Genomic DNA, 19,359 nt, shown 5'->3' with positions numbered 1-19,359 from the left:
AATGTTATTGAAAATTTGAAATAGGCAATTTTCCAGTTACAACAAATTATGGTATTTATAGAATAAAATTATTTTTATGATAAAAGATGATGATATTATAAATCAAGAGTGTCTTATAATGCGAGCTAAAGGTGAGAGCATATCATCAAGCCGAGATAAGGAAAGAAGAGAATAGTAAAAGAATGGGAAAAATGGGAAAAATTTTATTTCATACTCAATTCACATCTATCTTACAAATGGCTTGAGCGTGTCCAATTTATAGAACAAAATTAACGTAAGTTATAGAATATAAAAAGTCAATAGTCACATTCAATACTTGTAAATTACATAAACAAAAGGTCACAACATTTATCATGGGAGTTAGAAAACCTTTGAGGTAGATGATAGGTGTTACACTAATTGCATTCACTAATATTCATAACACTCCTCCGTGAATGTCAATTAATTTACTATCTCATTAAAAACCTTACCAAAAAAAACCCAGTGGGAAAACATGGTGAAGGGAAAAATAGTGCATTAATTTTACTCCCCCTCATTGTGATATCACTTTAAATTTCTAAATCTACGCATACCAATTTTATGCACTAGCCTCTCGAAGGTTGAAGTAGGTAAGACTTTTGTAAATAAATCCGTCAAATTATCCGATGAATGAATTTGTTGAACATCAATATCACCTCTTTTCTGGAGATCATGAGTAAAGAAAAATTTTGGTGATATATGTTTCATTCGATCGTCTTTAATGTATCCTCCCTTTAATTGAGCGATACATGCAGCGTTATCCTCATATAATGTTGTCAGGACATTCTTCTTTAAAGTTAAACCAAAAGCCTCTCGAATATGATGTATAATAGATCTCAACCATACACATTTTCGACTTGCCTCATGAATCGCTATGATCTCAGAATGATTAGACGATGTAGCCCTAATCGTTTGTTTCATAGATCTCCAAGATATAGTTGTACCACCACATGTGAATACATACCCAGTCTGAGATTTACCATTATGAGGGTTGGATAAATAGTCGGCATCTGCATATTCAATTAATTCTGCTTCAGGCGTATAAGAATAATATAATCTCATATCCATTGTACCTCGAATATATCAGAATATATATTTAATTCCATTCCAATATCTTCTTGTTGAAGAAGAACTATATCTCGCCAACAAACGTAATATTAGGTCTTTATGACTAGCGAGATACATCAGTGCTCCAATAGCACTAAGATATGGTACTTCAAGACTAATTAGTTCTTCATTATCCATTCGGTGTTGAAATAGATCTTTATTTACATCAACCGACCTTACAACGATCGGGCTACTCAATGGAGACGCTTTATCCATATAGAATCTTTTTAACACCTTCGATATATAAGCAGATTGATGAACGAATATGCCATTATCTAAATGTTCAATTTGCATTCCAAGACAAAGCTTCGTTTTTCTGGGATCTTTCATCTCAAATTCACTCTTGAGATGATTAATTACATTGGAAATCTCATCAGGAGTCTCAATAATATTTAAGTCATCAACATATATTGCAATTATAACAAAATTTGATCTAGATCTCTTAATGAAAATGCACGAGCATATAGGATCATTTTGATATCTTATTTTTAATGAATATTTACTCAGACATTTATACCACATACGTTCTGATTGTTTCAATCCATATAGCAATTACACAATTTAATCAAGCATAATTCTTGATGACTCGAATTAAATGCTTCTGGCATTCTAAATCCTTCAGGGAGTTTCATGTAAATGTCGTTATCAAGTGAGCCATACAGATATGCCATAACGACATCCATTAGTCGGATTTCCAATTGTTCATGGATTGTTAAACTTATGGGACATAGAAAAGTTATTGCATCCACCACGGGAGAGTATGTTTCCTCATAATCAATCCCAGGTCTTTGTGAGAACCCTTGGGCAACAAGTCGTGCCTTATATCTCATGATCTCATTTTTCTCATTTTATTTGTGCACAAATACCCATTTATATTTGATTGGTTTCACATCTTCTGGTGTATGGACTACTGGTCCAAAAACTTTATGTTTTGTGAGTAATTTCAATTCAACATCAATCACATCTTTCCACATTGGTCAATCTTTTCTTTGTCTCCATTCATTAACAGACTTTGGTTCTTGATCATCATGATCTTTCATTATATTGCATGCAATATAATACATAAAAGTATCATCGACGTTGATTTCATTTGGATTTCATACATTTCTAGTCATACCATAATTTGTAAAAATCTCTTGATTTTCAAGTACCTAAGATTCTTCTAGAATCGTATTATCAATGACTGGGGACTCTTCTAGAGTCGTATAATCCTCATTTTGAGCCTTCATTTCTTTTCTTTTCCGAGGATTTTTATCTTTGGAACTGATTGGTCTCCCACGTTTCACTTGCATTTTAGGCTCATTTGCAATCTTTGGATGTCCTTCAGAAACATCAATTCTAATTGGAGCATTAGCAGCTGGAATGCATGACTTAGTCACTTTCTTTGGGGCAGTAAAAGCTTCTGGCAATTGATTTGCTAAATTTTGTAAGTGAATAATCTAATGAGTCGTAAATGAATCTCCAGTTAATGACTCTAAACATTTAATAATTGATGGAGATTCATATCCAATGTAAATTCCCAACCTCTTTTGAGGACCTATCTTAGTGCATTGTGGTGGAGCAACAGGTATCTAAAAATTCTTAGATGAGAAATATTTGGTTCCTGACCATAAACCAATTGTAAAGGGGATAACTCATTATAATTGGTAGGTCATATGCGAATTACTTTTGTTGTGTGCAAAATAGCATGTCCCCAAGTAGAAATTGAGAGTTTCGTCTTCATTAGTAAAGGTCTTGAAATTAATTGAAGATGTTTTATCAATGATTCTGTAAGGTCATTTTGTGAACATGTGCTACATGATGTTCAACACTTATCCCAATCGACACGCAATAATCATTAAAAGCTTGGGAAGTAAATTCTCTGGCATTATCGAGACGAACAGTCTTAATTGGATAATCCAGAAAATGAGCTCGTAATCAAATTATTTGTGCAAGCAATCTAGCGAAAGCTTGATTACGAGTTGATAATAAACATACATGCGACCATCTTGTTGATTCGTCGATTAAGACCATGAAGTCTCTAAATGGTCCACATGATGGATTTATAGGCTCACAAATATCACCTTCTATTCGTTCTAAAAATGTTAAGGATTCAACCCTAACTTTAATTGGTGATGACTTTATAATCAACTTCCCTCGAGAGCAAGCAACACATGAGAATTCATTGGGTAATAAAATTTTCCCGTTCTCTAACGAGTGCCCAATTGAATTTTTAATAATTCTTCACATTATTATTGACCCTAGATGCCCCAATCTATCATGCCATGTAATAAAATTATTTCATTTAACAAACTTTTGGTTTGTAGTAACATGTATTTCAATGACATTTATTTTAGTACAATATAATCCAAATGAAACTGCGAGTAGCTTTTCTAATAAGCATTTCTTATCCGAGATATTACTCGTTATACACAAGTATTCTTTTGCATTCTCATCCATAGTCTCGATATGATATCCAATTCGGCGAATATCTTTGAAGCTTAACAAATTTCTTAGAGACTTAGGAGAATATAATGCTTCATTGATATGAAGATTTGTTCCATTGGGTAGAAGAATATTAGCTCTTCCGGAACCTTCAATAATTCTTGCACTTCCCGATATAGTGCTCACACTTATATTTTTCATTACCAACGAAGTAAAGAAAGTTTTATTTCGAAGGATAGCGTGTGTTGATGCATTGTCTGCGAGACATGCATTATCCTCATTGATTGAGAATTCCATTGGAGAATTTTCCATTTTCTTCACAATAGATAAAATAAGAAAATTAAGAAACATAATAGATGAAAAAAAAATTATTTGATAATGTGATTAACATTATTCTTGGGTTGAATCATAAAATCAGCCACATCAAATTGAGAAAGGTCATCTAGACCATAATCGATATTAACAACATTGGTTACAAAATTTGTCTCTACCACATCCTTTCCTTTATTCTTCATTGATTCTTGGTAGAGATTAGCAAGATGTTTCAACATATGACAAATACGCGACCAATGATTTTTCATGCCACAACGATAGCATTTATTCTCGATGATTTTGTTTCCTTGGTTTTCTTGCCTTCTTGTACCTCTCTGATACTTCCTCTCTTATCCATACAACGAGGACGATCATCATGAAAATATGGTCGGCGACCTCGATCTAGTCCAAGTCCACGACCACGACCACATCCTCGACCTCGAGTTTGGTTACCAAAATTATATACATTCACTTCAGGGAATGGAGAATATCCGGTAGGATGTGCCTCATGATTTTTCATCAAAAGCTCATTGTTTTGTTCGGCCAATAAGAGACATGACATCAATGCCGAAAACTTCTCAAACCCTTTTGCACGGTATTACTGCTGCAGGAGCACATTCAATGCATGAAATATGGAGAATGTTTTTGCATGAAATGTGGAGAATGCTTTCTCTAACATATCTCCATTAGTAATTGTTTCACCACATAATTTTAATTGAGAAGTAATTCGAAATAGTATCGAATTATACTCACTTATATATTTAAAATCTTGTAGGCGCAAATGTAACTAATCAAATTGAGCTTTTGGAAGGATGATTGTCTGTAAATGATCATACCTCTCCTTCAAATTGTTCCAAAGAACAAGTGGATCCTTCACGGTTAGATATTCAATTTTCAAAGCATCGTGAAGGTGACAACGAAGGAAGATCATCGCTTGGGCCTTATCTTGTCCAGTAGTTTTATTTCCTTCTATAATGGCATCTCCAAGGCCATTAGTGGCAAGATGTATTTTGACATCAAGGATCCATGAAAGATAATTCTTTTCGACGATGTCGAGAGCCATAAAATCCAGTTTCGTGAAGTTCGACATGATCATTAATTATAAGATGTAAAAGTGATCAATTACCTCAAACAACTTAGCTTCCTCAAGAGCTTCGTGCTTATAACGTATAATAAATCAAGAGTGAGTGCTCTTATAAATCAAGAGCAAATGCTCAAGACGAGAGTGTGACGTCGAGCCGGGACCAGGAAAGAAGAGAATAGTAAAAAAATAAAAGGGGAGAAATTTTATTCCATACTTAATTTACATATATCTTACAGATGACTTGGGCGTGTCTAATTTATAGAATAAAACTAATATAAATTATAGAATATAGAAAATTAATAGTCATATTCAATACTTGTAAGGAGGCGCTTGGTATATATTTGGCAATGAGAATGATAATGAGTTTTGATTGAGGGGTTAATGGCAATGAGAATGATTACATTGATGGTGCTTGATATAGATAATGGAATGGATATTATCCCCATTAATGTTGCTTGATTTGACTTAAATTATGGAATGAGAATCAGCCAAAATTCTCATTTTACCCTTATAAGTAAAATACAAAAATAATCACACAAAGTCATGGACTGAACAATTTTATTAAAAAAATGCAATATGATGGCAACAACTCTGTCAATGGTCTTGCATAATTAAAACATCTATCACAATATCAAAAATGATAGAAGCAAAAAAATATTCATCAAATCTAACGACATCACAAACATACTATTCCAAACAACTGAGTATAAAATCTTCAACTTCAGAGGGATCCAAACTGAACAATAACTCAACCTTCACAGGATCTTCACAAATTACTTGAGCAACCTTGCATTTGTTCTTACCAACGAAACCATACTTATCCAACATCTCAAAAACTTGTGGCATTTTTGAGGATTTACCTTGAACCCAAGATGACATTGACTCAAATTGTGAGCTAATACATAGATTGAAATGACGACTCACTGTCTCCCGACTTCGTTTAAAAAGGAGACTCATCGTTCAATTTTTTTTATGATGTACCAACACATAGACAAATAAGGCCACAATTTCATCAATGATGACATTTTTGTAGCTTTTAAACCTCCAATATCTTGAACCATATCACACAATATCCTAAATGTTTTGTCTCTGCCATGCACTTTCCACCTGTGTACCTGCATTTACCTCCCTCCATATCCGTGGGACCGGCTCTAGGGGGGCCGCTGATGTGGCGGTTCCACATTTTTCTAAATGTTTTCCTATCCATTCGAAGTTCACTAATACTTATTTCATCGCTCTCTTTTGTAAGGTTGAACATCTATTTCACACGTGCAATCGATTTGTCCTCCTTACTTTTTATTTGACGAATCCTACTTCGACGATATGCAAATATTGCAATTTGATAAAGTATGACAACCAAACAACTCATGAGCATTCCATACATATTCCACAAAGTGCATAATAATCTGTCTTCTATAGTTTAACGGTGTTCATGCCATGTTTATCTACATCATATAGCAACTGATGTCACCAATAATAAGTCAGAACCAAAATCATATATAAACAAATATCAAACAGTTCATGCATACATAAATAAATACGGAACAAAATCAAAACAATGCTCAACATTTCAGATAAAAAACATGTAACCTCATTGACTTATGTCTCCTATCTAGAAAATTAGGTTTAAACAGTGACTTAAGTTAAATTAAGATATAGAAAAGTGATATAAATTTAAGCCATAATTAAATAGTTTGTATGTTTTTTTTTTCTTTTTTTCTATGGATTCTTTACTTTACATAAAGTAAAGTATACAATCATTTCAAAAAACATTTATAAAGTAAATGAACATCATAGGAAATAAGAGATGTCATGACGAAGTGATCAAACGAAAATGATAAAACTATATCCACTGAAGAGAGTGATCTCAAATGCGACGATCGAGTTCCATAGTCCTAGAAAAAGGACCGCTGTTGTCATTGATAGAAAATAAAGAGACAATAGAAAATAAAGAACACTAATTCCGATTGACAAAAATTAGGTAAAAAAAAAGACGTTGAAATGCAAAAATCAAAAGAGAAAGAAAGATGAGTTGAGACAACTGACTCACCTTCGACAAACTAGACTGTGGCAAAGAGGCGAGTTGAGGCGCAGCGGCGAGTGAGGAAGAAAGACGCAGAAATGCGAAAATCAAAAGAGAAGAAAAGGTTAGGTTCGAGGGGTTGGGTCGTCAAAAAAAAATCACATAAATAGGGAGGAATGAGTTTACCGATAACCTAGGGATGAGTGAGTTATGAAAATAGGGATATCAAATCCATATTTTAATTCTGATTCCCATTTACCAAGCATCAAGAACAACATCCGAAATCCGCCCATCAAGCATCTCCTAAATTATATATACAGAAAGTCATATTATTTATCATGAGAGTTAAAAAACCTTTTGAGATAAATGATAGGTGTTCCATTAATTGCATTCACTCATATTCATAACAGATGATGTATTATTTGATATTTTAAAGATAATATTTTTAAAAATAATCGGTGTTTTTTTTAGGGTAAATTTGCATGCACTCCCCATTGACAAACATAACTTTACATGCAGTTCCCATCCATAAAAAACTTTCTTTTCACTCCCCAGCCAAACATATTTACCTAATTGCCCATGATATTTTTAGGTATAAAAAGTCCAAAAATCAGTATAAATCCTCTTAAATTCAGTATATTAAATTAGAATCTAGTATATTTTCTATTAAATTGAGTACGATTTTTTTTTTCACCTCAAAATATACTCGATTTTAGTTTAATGTGCTGAATTTAATAGAAAATATACTCGATTTTTAATATAAAGTACTGACTTTAAGAAGAATTATACTCATTTTCGGACTTTTTGTACTCAATTTTTGACTTTTTGTACCTAAAAAATATGAGTTAATTTCAATAGAAAATATACTTGATCCTAGTATAGAGTACTGGATTATAGTGTAAAGTACTGAATTTAATAGGAATTATACTTATTTTTAGACTTTTTATACCTAAAAAATAAGAGGGACAATTTTGATAGAAAATATACTCGATTTTTAATATAAAGTACTGACTTTAAGAAGAATTATACTCGTTTTCAGACTTTTTATACTCAATTTTGGACTTTTTGTACTTAAAAATCTGAGGGGCAATTTAGGTATCAATATTTGTATGAGGGAGTTGAAACAAGTAATACTTTGCATGTAGGGAGTGGAAATAAACTTTTGTAGGCATGAGGATTACATGCAAAGTTATGATTACCATTGAGGATTTTTCTCTAATTTACCGTTTTTTTTATGTTGCCTAAATTATTTTTACTACTTCTCTAAAATCAATCAAATACTGATATAATAATCCGCAATCTCCCTTTGCTCGCACGTCTTCCCCGCAGTCTTAATCCAATCGCCACCTACTTTTGCTGCCGATCGACAGCCTTCTCGTTTGTCGAACTCGAATCGCTTCCTCTGTTCTTTCGTTCTTGAATCTAGGTAAAACGAGTTGTTGTTGGAATTTCTATTGCTCGAAATCAAACGGTTCGATCTCGTAGATAGATTTCAGATTTTACCTTTTTGCTGTCTCAGATTCCGGTGAACAATATGTCGTCGTCGCGGCGTGTTGAAGCGGCGGCGGCGGATGGCGAGGATGAGGAGGCGTTCGAACACACGCTGTTGGTGGTGCGCGAAGTGACAGTGTACAAGATCCCACCGAGAAGCACTAGCGGCGGGTACAAATGCGGGGAATGGCTGCAATCCGACAAGATCTGGTCGGGCCGCCTCCGGGTCGTCTCCTGTGGCCACCGCTGCGAGATTCGTCTCGAGGATCCCGCCTCCGGGGAACTCTTCGCTGCCTGCTTCATTCTCCCTGGCCAGCGCGAGAGCTCAGTAGAACCCGCCCTCGACTCCTCCCGCTATTTCGTTCTCAAAATCGAGGACGGACGCGGTAAGCACGCCTTCATCGGTCTCGGATTCAACGAGCGCAACGAGGCCTTTGATTTCAATGTGGCCCTTTCGGACCACGAGAAGTACCTGAGGAGAGAGAGCGACAATGAGGAGGGTGAGGACGAAGATAGCCACATTGACATACATCCGGCAGTCAACCATCGACTAAAGGTGTTTGCTTGGATTCTAGATTTAATATGCGTAACTTTGATTTATCTTTTCAACTTTTGTGAACTGCTATTTCGTATCCCGAGATCCAGATCATTTTCCTCGTATTTGTTATAGTTGTCCTTTCCAATTCTAAACAGATGAACGTGGAAATACAAATTGGGCGTATATTGCAATTGATATTTGGAATTGGAGTCCTTTGGGCTGAATGTTAAGACACTATACACTGTGGTAGTTGGTGTAGCATCTGTACTTCAGTTCTATGGACAGAAATTCTTTTGCAGAGCTTACCCTTTTTTACTAGACGCCTTCAATTTTGCAATTATTCAACTCACTATGTTATGTAATTACAATGTTAATGAGTCAGTGCAATTTTTAAAACTAAAAATATTGTTTATATTAGCCTTGATAAAAAGGAGGATACTATTTCAAAGTTATTTCCTTTCTATTTTTCAGCACTGGTAATCAAGGTTGTTTAGATTTATCACCTATAATGACTTCCAAATTACAGATTATTTCCAAGTTTCTACTTGTTACTAACAATACTAAATTTAGTGCTTAACTGTCATTCTGACAATTGTGCTCTCTTAAATCATTTGATAACCATCTCTAACCACCTGCAAGACTTTTCTATAGTTAAGGGATCTCTTTCTATTGATTATTAAATTAAATGTAAACTAGATCAATTAGCTTCTTCACATCTAGTGTATTTAGTCCATTTCAAAGATTATTAAGTTAGATGTGTAGCCGACCTCACCTAGTGGGATAAGACTTGGTTGTTGTATTAAGTTAAATGTGTATTAGTAAATTTGATTGGTATAGATAAGTTGATTGAAATTTAAGGCACTATGTGATTTGGTAAGTATGTGCTAATGTGATGGAGCACTGCAGTACATATACATGTGGATCAATCTGACCTAAATCTTTTTTTTGACAGCAGTGACAATATTTAGGTCATGTGTTTGCCAAAGTAGTCTCTTCTTCTTTACTTGTTTTATAAAAAGTTCGGTCAAATTTTGTCAAATTCCTATAAGAGCCTGCTAAAGAGTATGCATTAGAATGAAGATTTTTCAAACATCAGCTATTGGTAGGTGAATGGATGTTTAATAGGAATTCCCAGACCCGCTCAATGCTCACTCTAAAGGAACCTAATCTTCCACAAGAATGTGTTCCCTACTTGGGTTAGTAATAAATGTTAGCAGCAATAGTATAATAGGGTTGCTAGAATCTGCCGATCCATCAAGCCGTCTCAGAGAAAAAGATGGTATATCTAGATTGTGAACAATTGGCAAATATATAATACAACATTGTGCAACATAATCTAAAATCATGTAAAGTCATATGTATAATGCCTAACCCTAATGCTGAAAAAATAAAGATAATTTTTTTAAAAATATATAAATGTAATAGATGTAACTTACACGAACGGTTAGGAACACAAAATTCAGAATGGAGGAGCACATAAAACACAGAATTGTATTAAATTTAACACACAATCTAGTAAAGAAAACTCTCTCCATCAGCCAAAGCCAAAGCCAAAGCCAATGCTCTCTTAGGACAATAATTCTTAGATGTCCTACCCTCAAACTTACCCCAAACTTATATCCACACATATTCTAAAACATGCTAACATAATTGCCACAAAGATATAACTACTTTAAAAAATAAACTGTCACTGTATATTAATTCTGTTGAGGCCCCTTTTTGTTTTATCCCTCTTAGAATATAGAAGCCATGTTTTGGGCGTGTTTCCCTCATGATCCAACATGTTTCACCCATGATCCAACACTTGGTCCACATCTGGAACTTGATTCCTATCAGTAACATGAAAAACAGATAAAAAAAAAAAATTAATAATCCCTTTTCAGCTTTCTCCTTAACTTTTGTTTATATGATAGTTGTTTCTATTATTTGTATTAGGCATCAAATAAAGTATTTCCAAAAGATATTAATTAAATGCCTAAAGATGTTCCTCCCTTGTTGTGTAAGAACGAATAATTTGATAATGTAATTAATGACTACCTTAGGAAATCTAGCCTTTTAATTCCAAAACAGATATCTGCCACATAACCGACATGTTTCAAAGATTGGTATATGAGAATATGAAGTATCTGAACTTCAATATAAGTTCATAGGCTTAGTGGAAACCTCATTAATATAAACATTACCATCACATACTAAACAAGGGTTTACATCTGGATTGTGATTTATACCTAATTTAACTAGACTAACCAGAGACCAAAATGGAGACAAGACTGGCAGATGAAATTGCTAGTATGATATTTTTTTTAGGTTCCAATAAGGGATGGATGTCTATTAAAATAGTCTGAATAACAAAGATATACATTCATGTATTTGTGTAACCCTCAAATCATTCTGTCTCTTTCGGTGTCTGTATGACTTTAACTGATAACTGTGAACATTATGATTTATGATGTCTCTCCCTTAACTATGCCTTCCACATACATGGTTTCATGAATTGCTAACCTCCTAAAAATCTACTTATGTGCTTTACCTTAATAAATGCCAATTAGATATCTCCAGTGTATTTGAACTCTTTGATTTTGTACCTAAATGAATATTGTTAAATGAATACAATCATCAGCAAATGGTTTTCACATTTTTTGTCTTCTCATTTTGTGTTTTTTGCTTTAATCCTTGAAGGTGTAACTTCATAGGAACAAAAGAATATTGCTTTCATTGTGTGAGCTCTCACTTATAGTTTTTTTTTTTCTTATTGTTTCTTTGTTCAAGCTTCTATCAAACAATATTTATAAAATTGAAATTGATACAAGTGCAATAACATGATTACACAGAACATACCAATGCTTTCAAATTAAATTTAAAGCAAAACATGCAAAGCATATTGAGATTTCAATGACATCAACTCAGTGTAAGTTTGATCTTCTTGGTTAGAGCTTCTCATGTCTATTTTATTTTAAGCATTCAAGTTTCTTGTTTGATCTATTGAAATCTTTTCCAACTTTCATAAGATTGAGTCCATGCAGTGGAGATATGTAAGCTGAATTGCAGTTGATGGAATATGGCGAATGAACTCATCTGATTTGTTATCAGAATGTCCCTATTATATAACTCAACTTCATCTCACCATATCTTTATTCGCAACTTTATTTCACCTATCAGAATTGCACACGTAAGCTGAATTACAGTTGATGGAACATGATGAATAAACTCATCTGATTTGTTATCAGAATGCGCCCATTAGATAACTAAACTTTACCATATTTTTTTCAGTACATATTATTGTTGTTTTTTTTTGGTAAGAATTTTTTAATGAGCATGATTATTAGCATAACCAAGAATCAAAATCAAAGACAAATCCTCAGATTGATGCTTTCTTAGAGCTGGTCACATTAACAAGTCTCCTAAAATTTGCACAACGGGTCTCTATAAATATATACAAACTGGTTGCCCAGAAAAAGTGGACCGGGAAAATTAGTACCACTGCTACTACAATATTATGCATATGCAAGGAGCAAAGTTCTTAAATCACAAAGCAAAATATTGGAATCAGTCACTTCATTTTCATTAGAAATCTTTTCCATTAATTTAATTCGATAGGAAGTCTTGCATGATAAGCCATTCTAAGAGAACCTTGCTCGTTTCAGAATCTTTGTGCTCTGCATTAATATTCTCTTCATATATAAAGATTCTGTTTTCTGATTTTTCATCTCATCTTTGATGCCCATCATTGTATGCAATGTTCTTGTTTCTTCTATTTTATATCACACTATTTATTCAATGTTTAGGAAGGTGAAACCATTCGCATAAATGTGAAGAATAAAACATCTAGTGGAGGAGGCATGCTTTCAACTGCTGGCTTAACTGGAGGACCCTTGAACAAGCCAAAAGTTGGTACACTTCTTGCACCTCCACCTGGTAGTGCAGGGAAGATCAAGTCACCTCTTCCACCACCACCTAATGATCCTGCAACTGCTAGGATGGCCTCAGGTCAACATGCTGGACTGAAGGCTGCTGAGGAATCCACGGGCCGACCTGTTGATCCTTTGTCTGATTTTTCTGCCATTGAGGTATGATTGCTTATTTTGCTTTGTTTATTCAACCACAAACTTTCTAATAGAAGTGTCAAGTAATATGTTTAGGAGATACCAATAAATGGCATCCCATCCAATTTACTACCAGAACTATCAATCAATATGCTGTATTTTTTTTTATTGCCGCTAACTTCTGTCTATATGCAAATGGATGAAGACAGTTAATTTGAAGTTCCCAGAATAACTGAAAATTTGCCCTTTTCTAATTCTCTTTGATTCACTGTTTGTGTGATAATAGTAAAAGGTTTCTTGAACTATGGACACCCATAAATAGTAATAAAGGTCTCTAGAAAATTCTTTCATGGAATATCTACAAGGCTTACTGTTTCCCCATGTGGATCACATCTAGGTTTTCATTCTAGATGCTCTATTATTGAATATAAGGTATTCATGATGCAAGTAAAGGTTATTTGTTTCTTTAGTAAATATAGATGGTTACCCTCCATTGTGCTTGCAGAGAAATCTACCTTCTTCCACCAAGCCAGGATCTAATAAGAATACTGCATCTGGGTGGGCAGCATTTTGAGTCAAAATGAAGCTTACTGATTTGATTCATGATATACACGAAGAGAATGGTACACATGTCTAGGCTCTAAAGCCTCAGTTTTTCTTGTTTGGCTGGTAATAATTCCAGGGTAATTATCCATGCTTATTTGTGTCATGTATTGGATTCTCTAGGGTATGCTGCGAATTATTCTTCTATCTGAACTTATTTTGGCCGGATGAAGCTTTGTAAACTGCATTTAGTCCATCTATATACAAGTTATTGTTAAAATTTCTGATGTTTTGATTTCATCCATGTGTGTATGATGCATTGTCACCCTATAACAGTTTATGTTAATATTCTCCGGATATCCTGACTATAATGGTATGCATCCTGAACAATTTCCTTGGCAGTTAGCAGATTTCAGTTTTTGAAGATATGGACACGCACGGCCCATATATGATATATTCAGGTTATTTTTGGTGCTCTCAAAATGAGGTTTAGCAGTTTTGATCATTAAAGTTTATCAAAACCATTGAAGTATGTTTTTTTTCCTCATTTAAATGTTGTTTGCTCCTTTGATGTGATGGAATGCGGAAGCTAATTCTAATTCAATGTTTGTTTTGTGTAGAAACATTAGGTCATTAGCTTATGGCTATAATAACCATTTCTGAGGCATTTGATGATGCTTACAATAATTAGTAGTTTATGATAGATATCTTATTAAATTCTCATGATTGTGCATACATATGTATATGTATATATTATTTGCTTGAGAACTGAACATTATTACTCATCATTGTCATATTATAGATTACATGATATTTCCAGTGATTTAGATTCTTAGTGTGTTTAAATGATGTATCTTTGAGAAACCGATCCATTTGACTCATTTCTGTGCTTCCATCTAAGTCTACACTCCTTTTGATAAAGAAATCTAAGAAAATAGATAGTGGTAGATAACAATTTGTTCTTGTTGTCGTCGATCTGTATTGAACGCCACTTTGATATCCTGTCATTTGTGTTCTGGATTTCTTTTCTAATGTCTGAGGATTAATTCTCTTGATATCTTATATGTGATCTTTTAAGATATTGGGATCCACGTTCCATCCAAGAATCTTTCACTAAACTCGTGCTTCAAAAAAATATTTGTTCTATACAAGTATTTTTTTTTAAGTTTTGGAAAATTTATTTGTTCTGCGTATAAGCCAATATTTATGTTGGAGTAATGGCTTTACTTAATCTGAAATTAAGTGGTAAAGGAGGAAAAGCAGGAAAGTAAATTAAACAATCAAATGAACACGTTTAATGTGCAAGTTCTTTCTTTCTTCACGTATCTTCCCAAAGAGTCTATGTTCTTTAAGAAGGTGCTTTTAGTGTCAAGATTTTTGTATGAATTTGCTCAAGCATTTAAAGGGATACAATGGAACATAAGTGTCTTGTATTTACTGCTTCACATGCTCTATTTATTGATGCCTTAGGTATGAAAATTTCTTGTTAGTTGAAACATTGATGGCCGAAGATTTCCACATTCCAGTAGATCAACTTAAAACTCTTCTCATGTTATGGAGACCTTGTCCAAATTGATTAATTTCAATTTTTTAAAACAGAAATGACTTCTATTTAACTGCTTTTTTGCTTGTTTATATATTTCTATGATTTTTATTACTTTCATTATATTTTCTTTGGGGGAAAAATACTTTTATTTGTTTTTTATAAATTTATTCCGTCAATCTCTCTCTCACAATATCAAGTAGATATCATTAACTAGGAAACAGTGAACCTAGGACAAACCATTGACATTAAAAATAAAAACTTGATGAAAAATAATGTAAAAACTTGATGAATATCAAGTGGTTTGCCAATAGCTGGGCAAACTTAATGAATTATAATGTAAAAATAAAAACGACAATTTAATGTAAATTTTATATAATTAAAAATATAATTATTTTTTGTTATGTCTATCAGTCCACCAGTATTAAATAATTGAATATATGAATCGATTTTTAAAATTACTATGGTAAATTTGTGGTCAAAACTCAATTTCCTATAATTTATAAGTCAATTATTGAATTTGTTATGCTCCTATTACGTGACAGGGCATTAAAGAGCGTTTAGAATATTTTAAAATTGCATCATCAGCAAGTTTTTAAGACCATGAATAAGTTTTTATTAAAATTCATTAATCACTATAATATTTAAAAATTTAAAATGTTAACAATTAGGGAAGTCCAAAAGATCTGATATTGGTGAATAAGTATGACTAAACTCTTTTAATGAGTTTATGTCAAATTATTTTAAAATCGCAAATATTTTAAAAAATTACGTCTCTCAATATAGCTTGTGTAATCTAAATATGAGCATGATTACACTTAAAAAGCTCTCAAAAATATAATAATCTTGATTTAAAATAAATTTTGATTAAAATTCATTGATATCAAATATATTTAAACTAAGTTAATTGATTTTTTTACATCATTGCGAAGTGTAATCATATCCCTCATACAAAAACTTCATAGTGAGTTTTTGAAATTGTCATAGTTCTGAGATATTCTAAGAGCTATGTAATGATCCTATCACATAATGGGAGTATAAAAAATTTAGCAGTTGATTGATAAATTATAGGCATTCAAGTGCTAATAACAAATTGAGCATAATAAATTTAATAATCAATTGGTGCATTCAACCGTCTAATAATAGTCTCATAGTCTCATTCACAGCAGCTTACTACAGATAAAAGAGGAGCATAATGGAAAATAATTATATATTTTTGATAAATATGAAAATTAAATATGTATTTCTGATATTACGGAAATTTGATTGTGGTTCTGATTGGGATCCAGGTTCCATCCAAGAATCTTCTTCCACTGAACTCGTACTTCACGTACAAGAAAATAGTTCTATACAATTTTTTTTTTATAAGATTTGGAAAATTTATTTGTTCGGCATACAAACCAATATTTAGGTTTGATTAATGGATTTACTTAATCAGAAATTAAGAGGTAAAGGAGGGAAAGATGGAAAGTACATTAAACAATCAAATGAACACGTTTAATACGCAACAGTGCAAGTTATTTCTTTCTTCCCAACGATGTCTATGTTCTTTTAGAATGCTCATTTAGTTTAAAGATTTTTGTACGTGTGGCTCGAGCACTGAAAGTGATACAATGGAACATAAGTCATCAAAAAATTGTTCTTTAGCGACGAAATTATAATTCCGTCTCTAATATACAGACAGGATTATACTTACGCATCTAATTAACTATATTTCTATCTCTATTTTGACCGTTTAGAATTTAAAAATGAGTTAATTAGTAAAGGTTAGTAACGGGAATAGATTATCCGTCTCTAAATAGATACGGACATTTTAATTTCATCTTTATTTAGTGACGGAATATTTATTCCATCGCTATTAGACACGGAATTAAACTCCGTCGCTAATTAGACATGTGAAAAATCAGGCAAGAAAACACGATCCGACCCTAAATCACAATAGTAGCAACGGAACTATTAGTTCCGTCTCTAACTAGTGACGGAACAATTAGTCCCGTCGCTAATGTCGCAATTTAGGGTTAGATTGCACCTCCGTCTGCTTCCCCACTGTGTGTCAATGAAACCCTCTGGCGATTGTCTCCTCCAATGTGTTCTCTTCCTATGACCTTCCCATCTCTGATGTCCGTCTCCTCCGGCGTCCTCTCCTCCGGTGACCTGCCCACCTATTGGTATGATTTCTCTTTCCCTCTTTGATCTCCGTTTTACCAGTAGTTAAACCCTAACGACGCTGATCTTGGTCGGCTGCGACCTTGTGGTGACGACTTGCCTGACCCCAAGCTCGCGGCAGCGACCTCCGCCGACCCCAACCTCCGTAGGTCCTGACCTCAGCTGGCCTTGAGCTTGGTCGGCCCCAAGGTTGTGACAGGGAGCTTGGGCGACCCTAAGCTCGTGCCAGCAACTCTGACCAACATTGAGATCGTGGTAGCGAGTCCTGAGTCAGCCCAAGCTCGCTGTCACTTCATCTTGGCTAGCGCTGCAGCTAGATTGGCAGACCCTCTTGGCCACCCTTAGCTCACGACCAAGAATTTATCGTTTCTAGGTTGTAGAATTATATTCTGATTGATTTTAACCTAGTTTAGTAAGTTGTAGAATTTTAATCTAGTATCATTGCTTTGAAAGGACAACTTCTTAATTATATACTTAATTTTTTATATTCATGGTATGGTTTATGAATACATTGAATCATGTGTGTAGTATCTCTATTGTATTACTTGCATACTTACTAAGTAATCAATCTTATATTTATTAGGATACAATGTATATGTACAAAGATTGAATGTACAATAGATTATAAAATGAATTTATCCGAGATGAATATTTTACTGGAGTTGAGGAGTTCGTGAACTTTGCAAAAAATAATCCAAAATGTATGGGTGATGCCACGTTACGTTGTCCCTGTTCCAAATGTAGAGATAAAAATTTTCGTGATGAGGACTCTATGAAAGTGCATCTCTGTAAAATAGGATTTGTTCCAAATTACTACAATTGGTACTATCATGGAGAGCTTTATTTGTCTCACCATATTGAAACTTCAGTTGCTTCTTCATCTGACACAACTCCTTTAGGGGAATCATCATCTAATAAGAATACAATGCAATCAATGGTTTATGACGCTATAAATGTTGTTGATCATTCAAATTTAGATGAAATATCAATACTTGAAGTTCAACAAATGTATGACATGTTAAAGGCTAGTGAAAGAGAATTGTGGGAAGAGATTCCATTTGGTCATCCCCAATTATCAGCTACTGCAAGGTTATTGAACATCAAGGCAAAGCATCATTTTTCAAAAAGATGTTACAATGACATATGTCAATTGATGTCTGAGTTATTTCCCATTGATAACATAATGTTTGATAGTTTCTACTTTCTACAACACAAAAAAATTGGTGAGAGGTTTAGGTTTACCTGTAGAGAAGATTGATTGTTGAATTAACTGCATGATATTTTGAAAAGAAGACAGTGAACTAATTGAATGCAGAATTTGTACTCACCATCATTATTAGCATAGTAGTCACATACCAGGGAAGAAAAAGGGTATCGAAAATTATGTATTATTTCCCATTAACTGCTAGATTCCAACATTTGTATGCATCTACTGCAACAGCAAGCTATATAAGGTGACATCATGAGCATGTGCACGAAGAAGGTATAATGTGTCATCCTTATGACTCCCCTGCATGGAAACATCTTGATATAATATTTTTCTCATTTGCAATGGAACTACGTAATGTGAGATTGGAATTTTCTGCAAATGGATTTTCATCTTGGCCAGTTATAATAACACCTTACAACTTACCGTCACGGATGTGTATGAAAGTAGAATTCATGTTCCTTACTATACTTATTCCAGGGCCAACTAATTCGAAAGAGAAGATAGATATTTTATTACAACCTCTCATTACCGAGTTAAATGAATTATGGAATGTAGGGTCAATAACTTATGATGTTGCAAGCAAAATTAATTTTAGATTGCATTATTATGGATGATCAGAGATTTTTCAACATACTCAATGTTATCAGGATAGAGCACGGCTGATAAATTAGCATGCCCACACTACATGACAGAGTCTGATATATTTTCATTACCCTGTAGTGGGAAGATATCTTGGATTAATAATCATTGAAAATTTTGACCAGTTGATCATCCTTTCAGGCAAAATAAGAAAATTTTCATTAAGAATATTGTAATTAGAAAACTTCCTCCAACAATAAAGTCATGTGAAGAAATCC

At 33.6% G+C, this 19,359-nt stretch overlaps 1 protein-coding gene across 2 annotated transcripts; it reads left to right on the top strand.

Moving 5' to 3' along the window:
* The first annotated feature begins 8,246 nt into the window (after positions 1-8,246).
* On the top strand, positions 8,247-13,883 carry LOC121985667 (uncharacterized protein At1g03900-like). Of its 2 annotated transcripts, XM_042539266.1 has the most exons (5): positions 8,247-8,394; positions 8,488-9,015; positions 12,783-13,064; positions 13,546-13,663; positions 13,767-13,883. In XM_042539266.1, the coding sequence occupies exons 2-4, from the start codon at positions 8,503-8,505 to the stop codon at positions 13,612-13,614; spliced, it is 864 nt and encodes a 287-aa protein (XP_042395200.1). In that variant the 5' UTR covers positions 8,247-8,394; positions 8,488-8,502; the 3' UTR covers positions 13,615-13,663; positions 13,767-13,883. The 2 variants fall into 2 exon arrangements, with proteins under 2 accessions (XP_042395200.1, XP_042395199.1); XM_042539265.1 differs by having other exon boundaries at positions 13,546-13,883.
* Positions 13,884-19,359: the final 5,476 nt, after the last annotated feature.

Source organism: Zingiber officinale, chromosome 5B (genome assembly GCF_018446385.1).
Source record: "Zingiber officinale cultivar Zhangliang chromosome 5B, Zo_v1.1, whole genome shotgun sequence".
In the NCBI taxonomy this organism is placed as follows: domain Eukaryota; kingdom Viridiplantae; phylum Streptophyta; class Magnoliopsida; order Zingiberales; family Zingiberaceae; genus Zingiber; species Zingiber officinale.
The sequence above is the reverse complement of the archived record's forward strand: the minus strand, read 5'-3'. Positions and strand labels throughout refer to the sequence as shown.

Coding starts and splice junctions, on each gene's coding strand:
- LOC121985667 (XM_042539266.1), top strand. CDS start 8,503: ATGTCGTCGTCGCGGCGTGTTGAAGCGGCGGCGGCGGATGGCGAGGAT. Junction 9,016..12,782: donor CAGTCAACCATCGACTAAAG/GTGTTTGCTTGG, acceptor TTCAATGTTTAG/GAAGGTGAAACCATTCGCAT. Junction 13,065..13,545: donor CTGATTTTTCTGCCATTGAG/GTATGATTGCTT, acceptor TTGTGCTTGCAG/AGAAATCTACCTTCTTCCAC.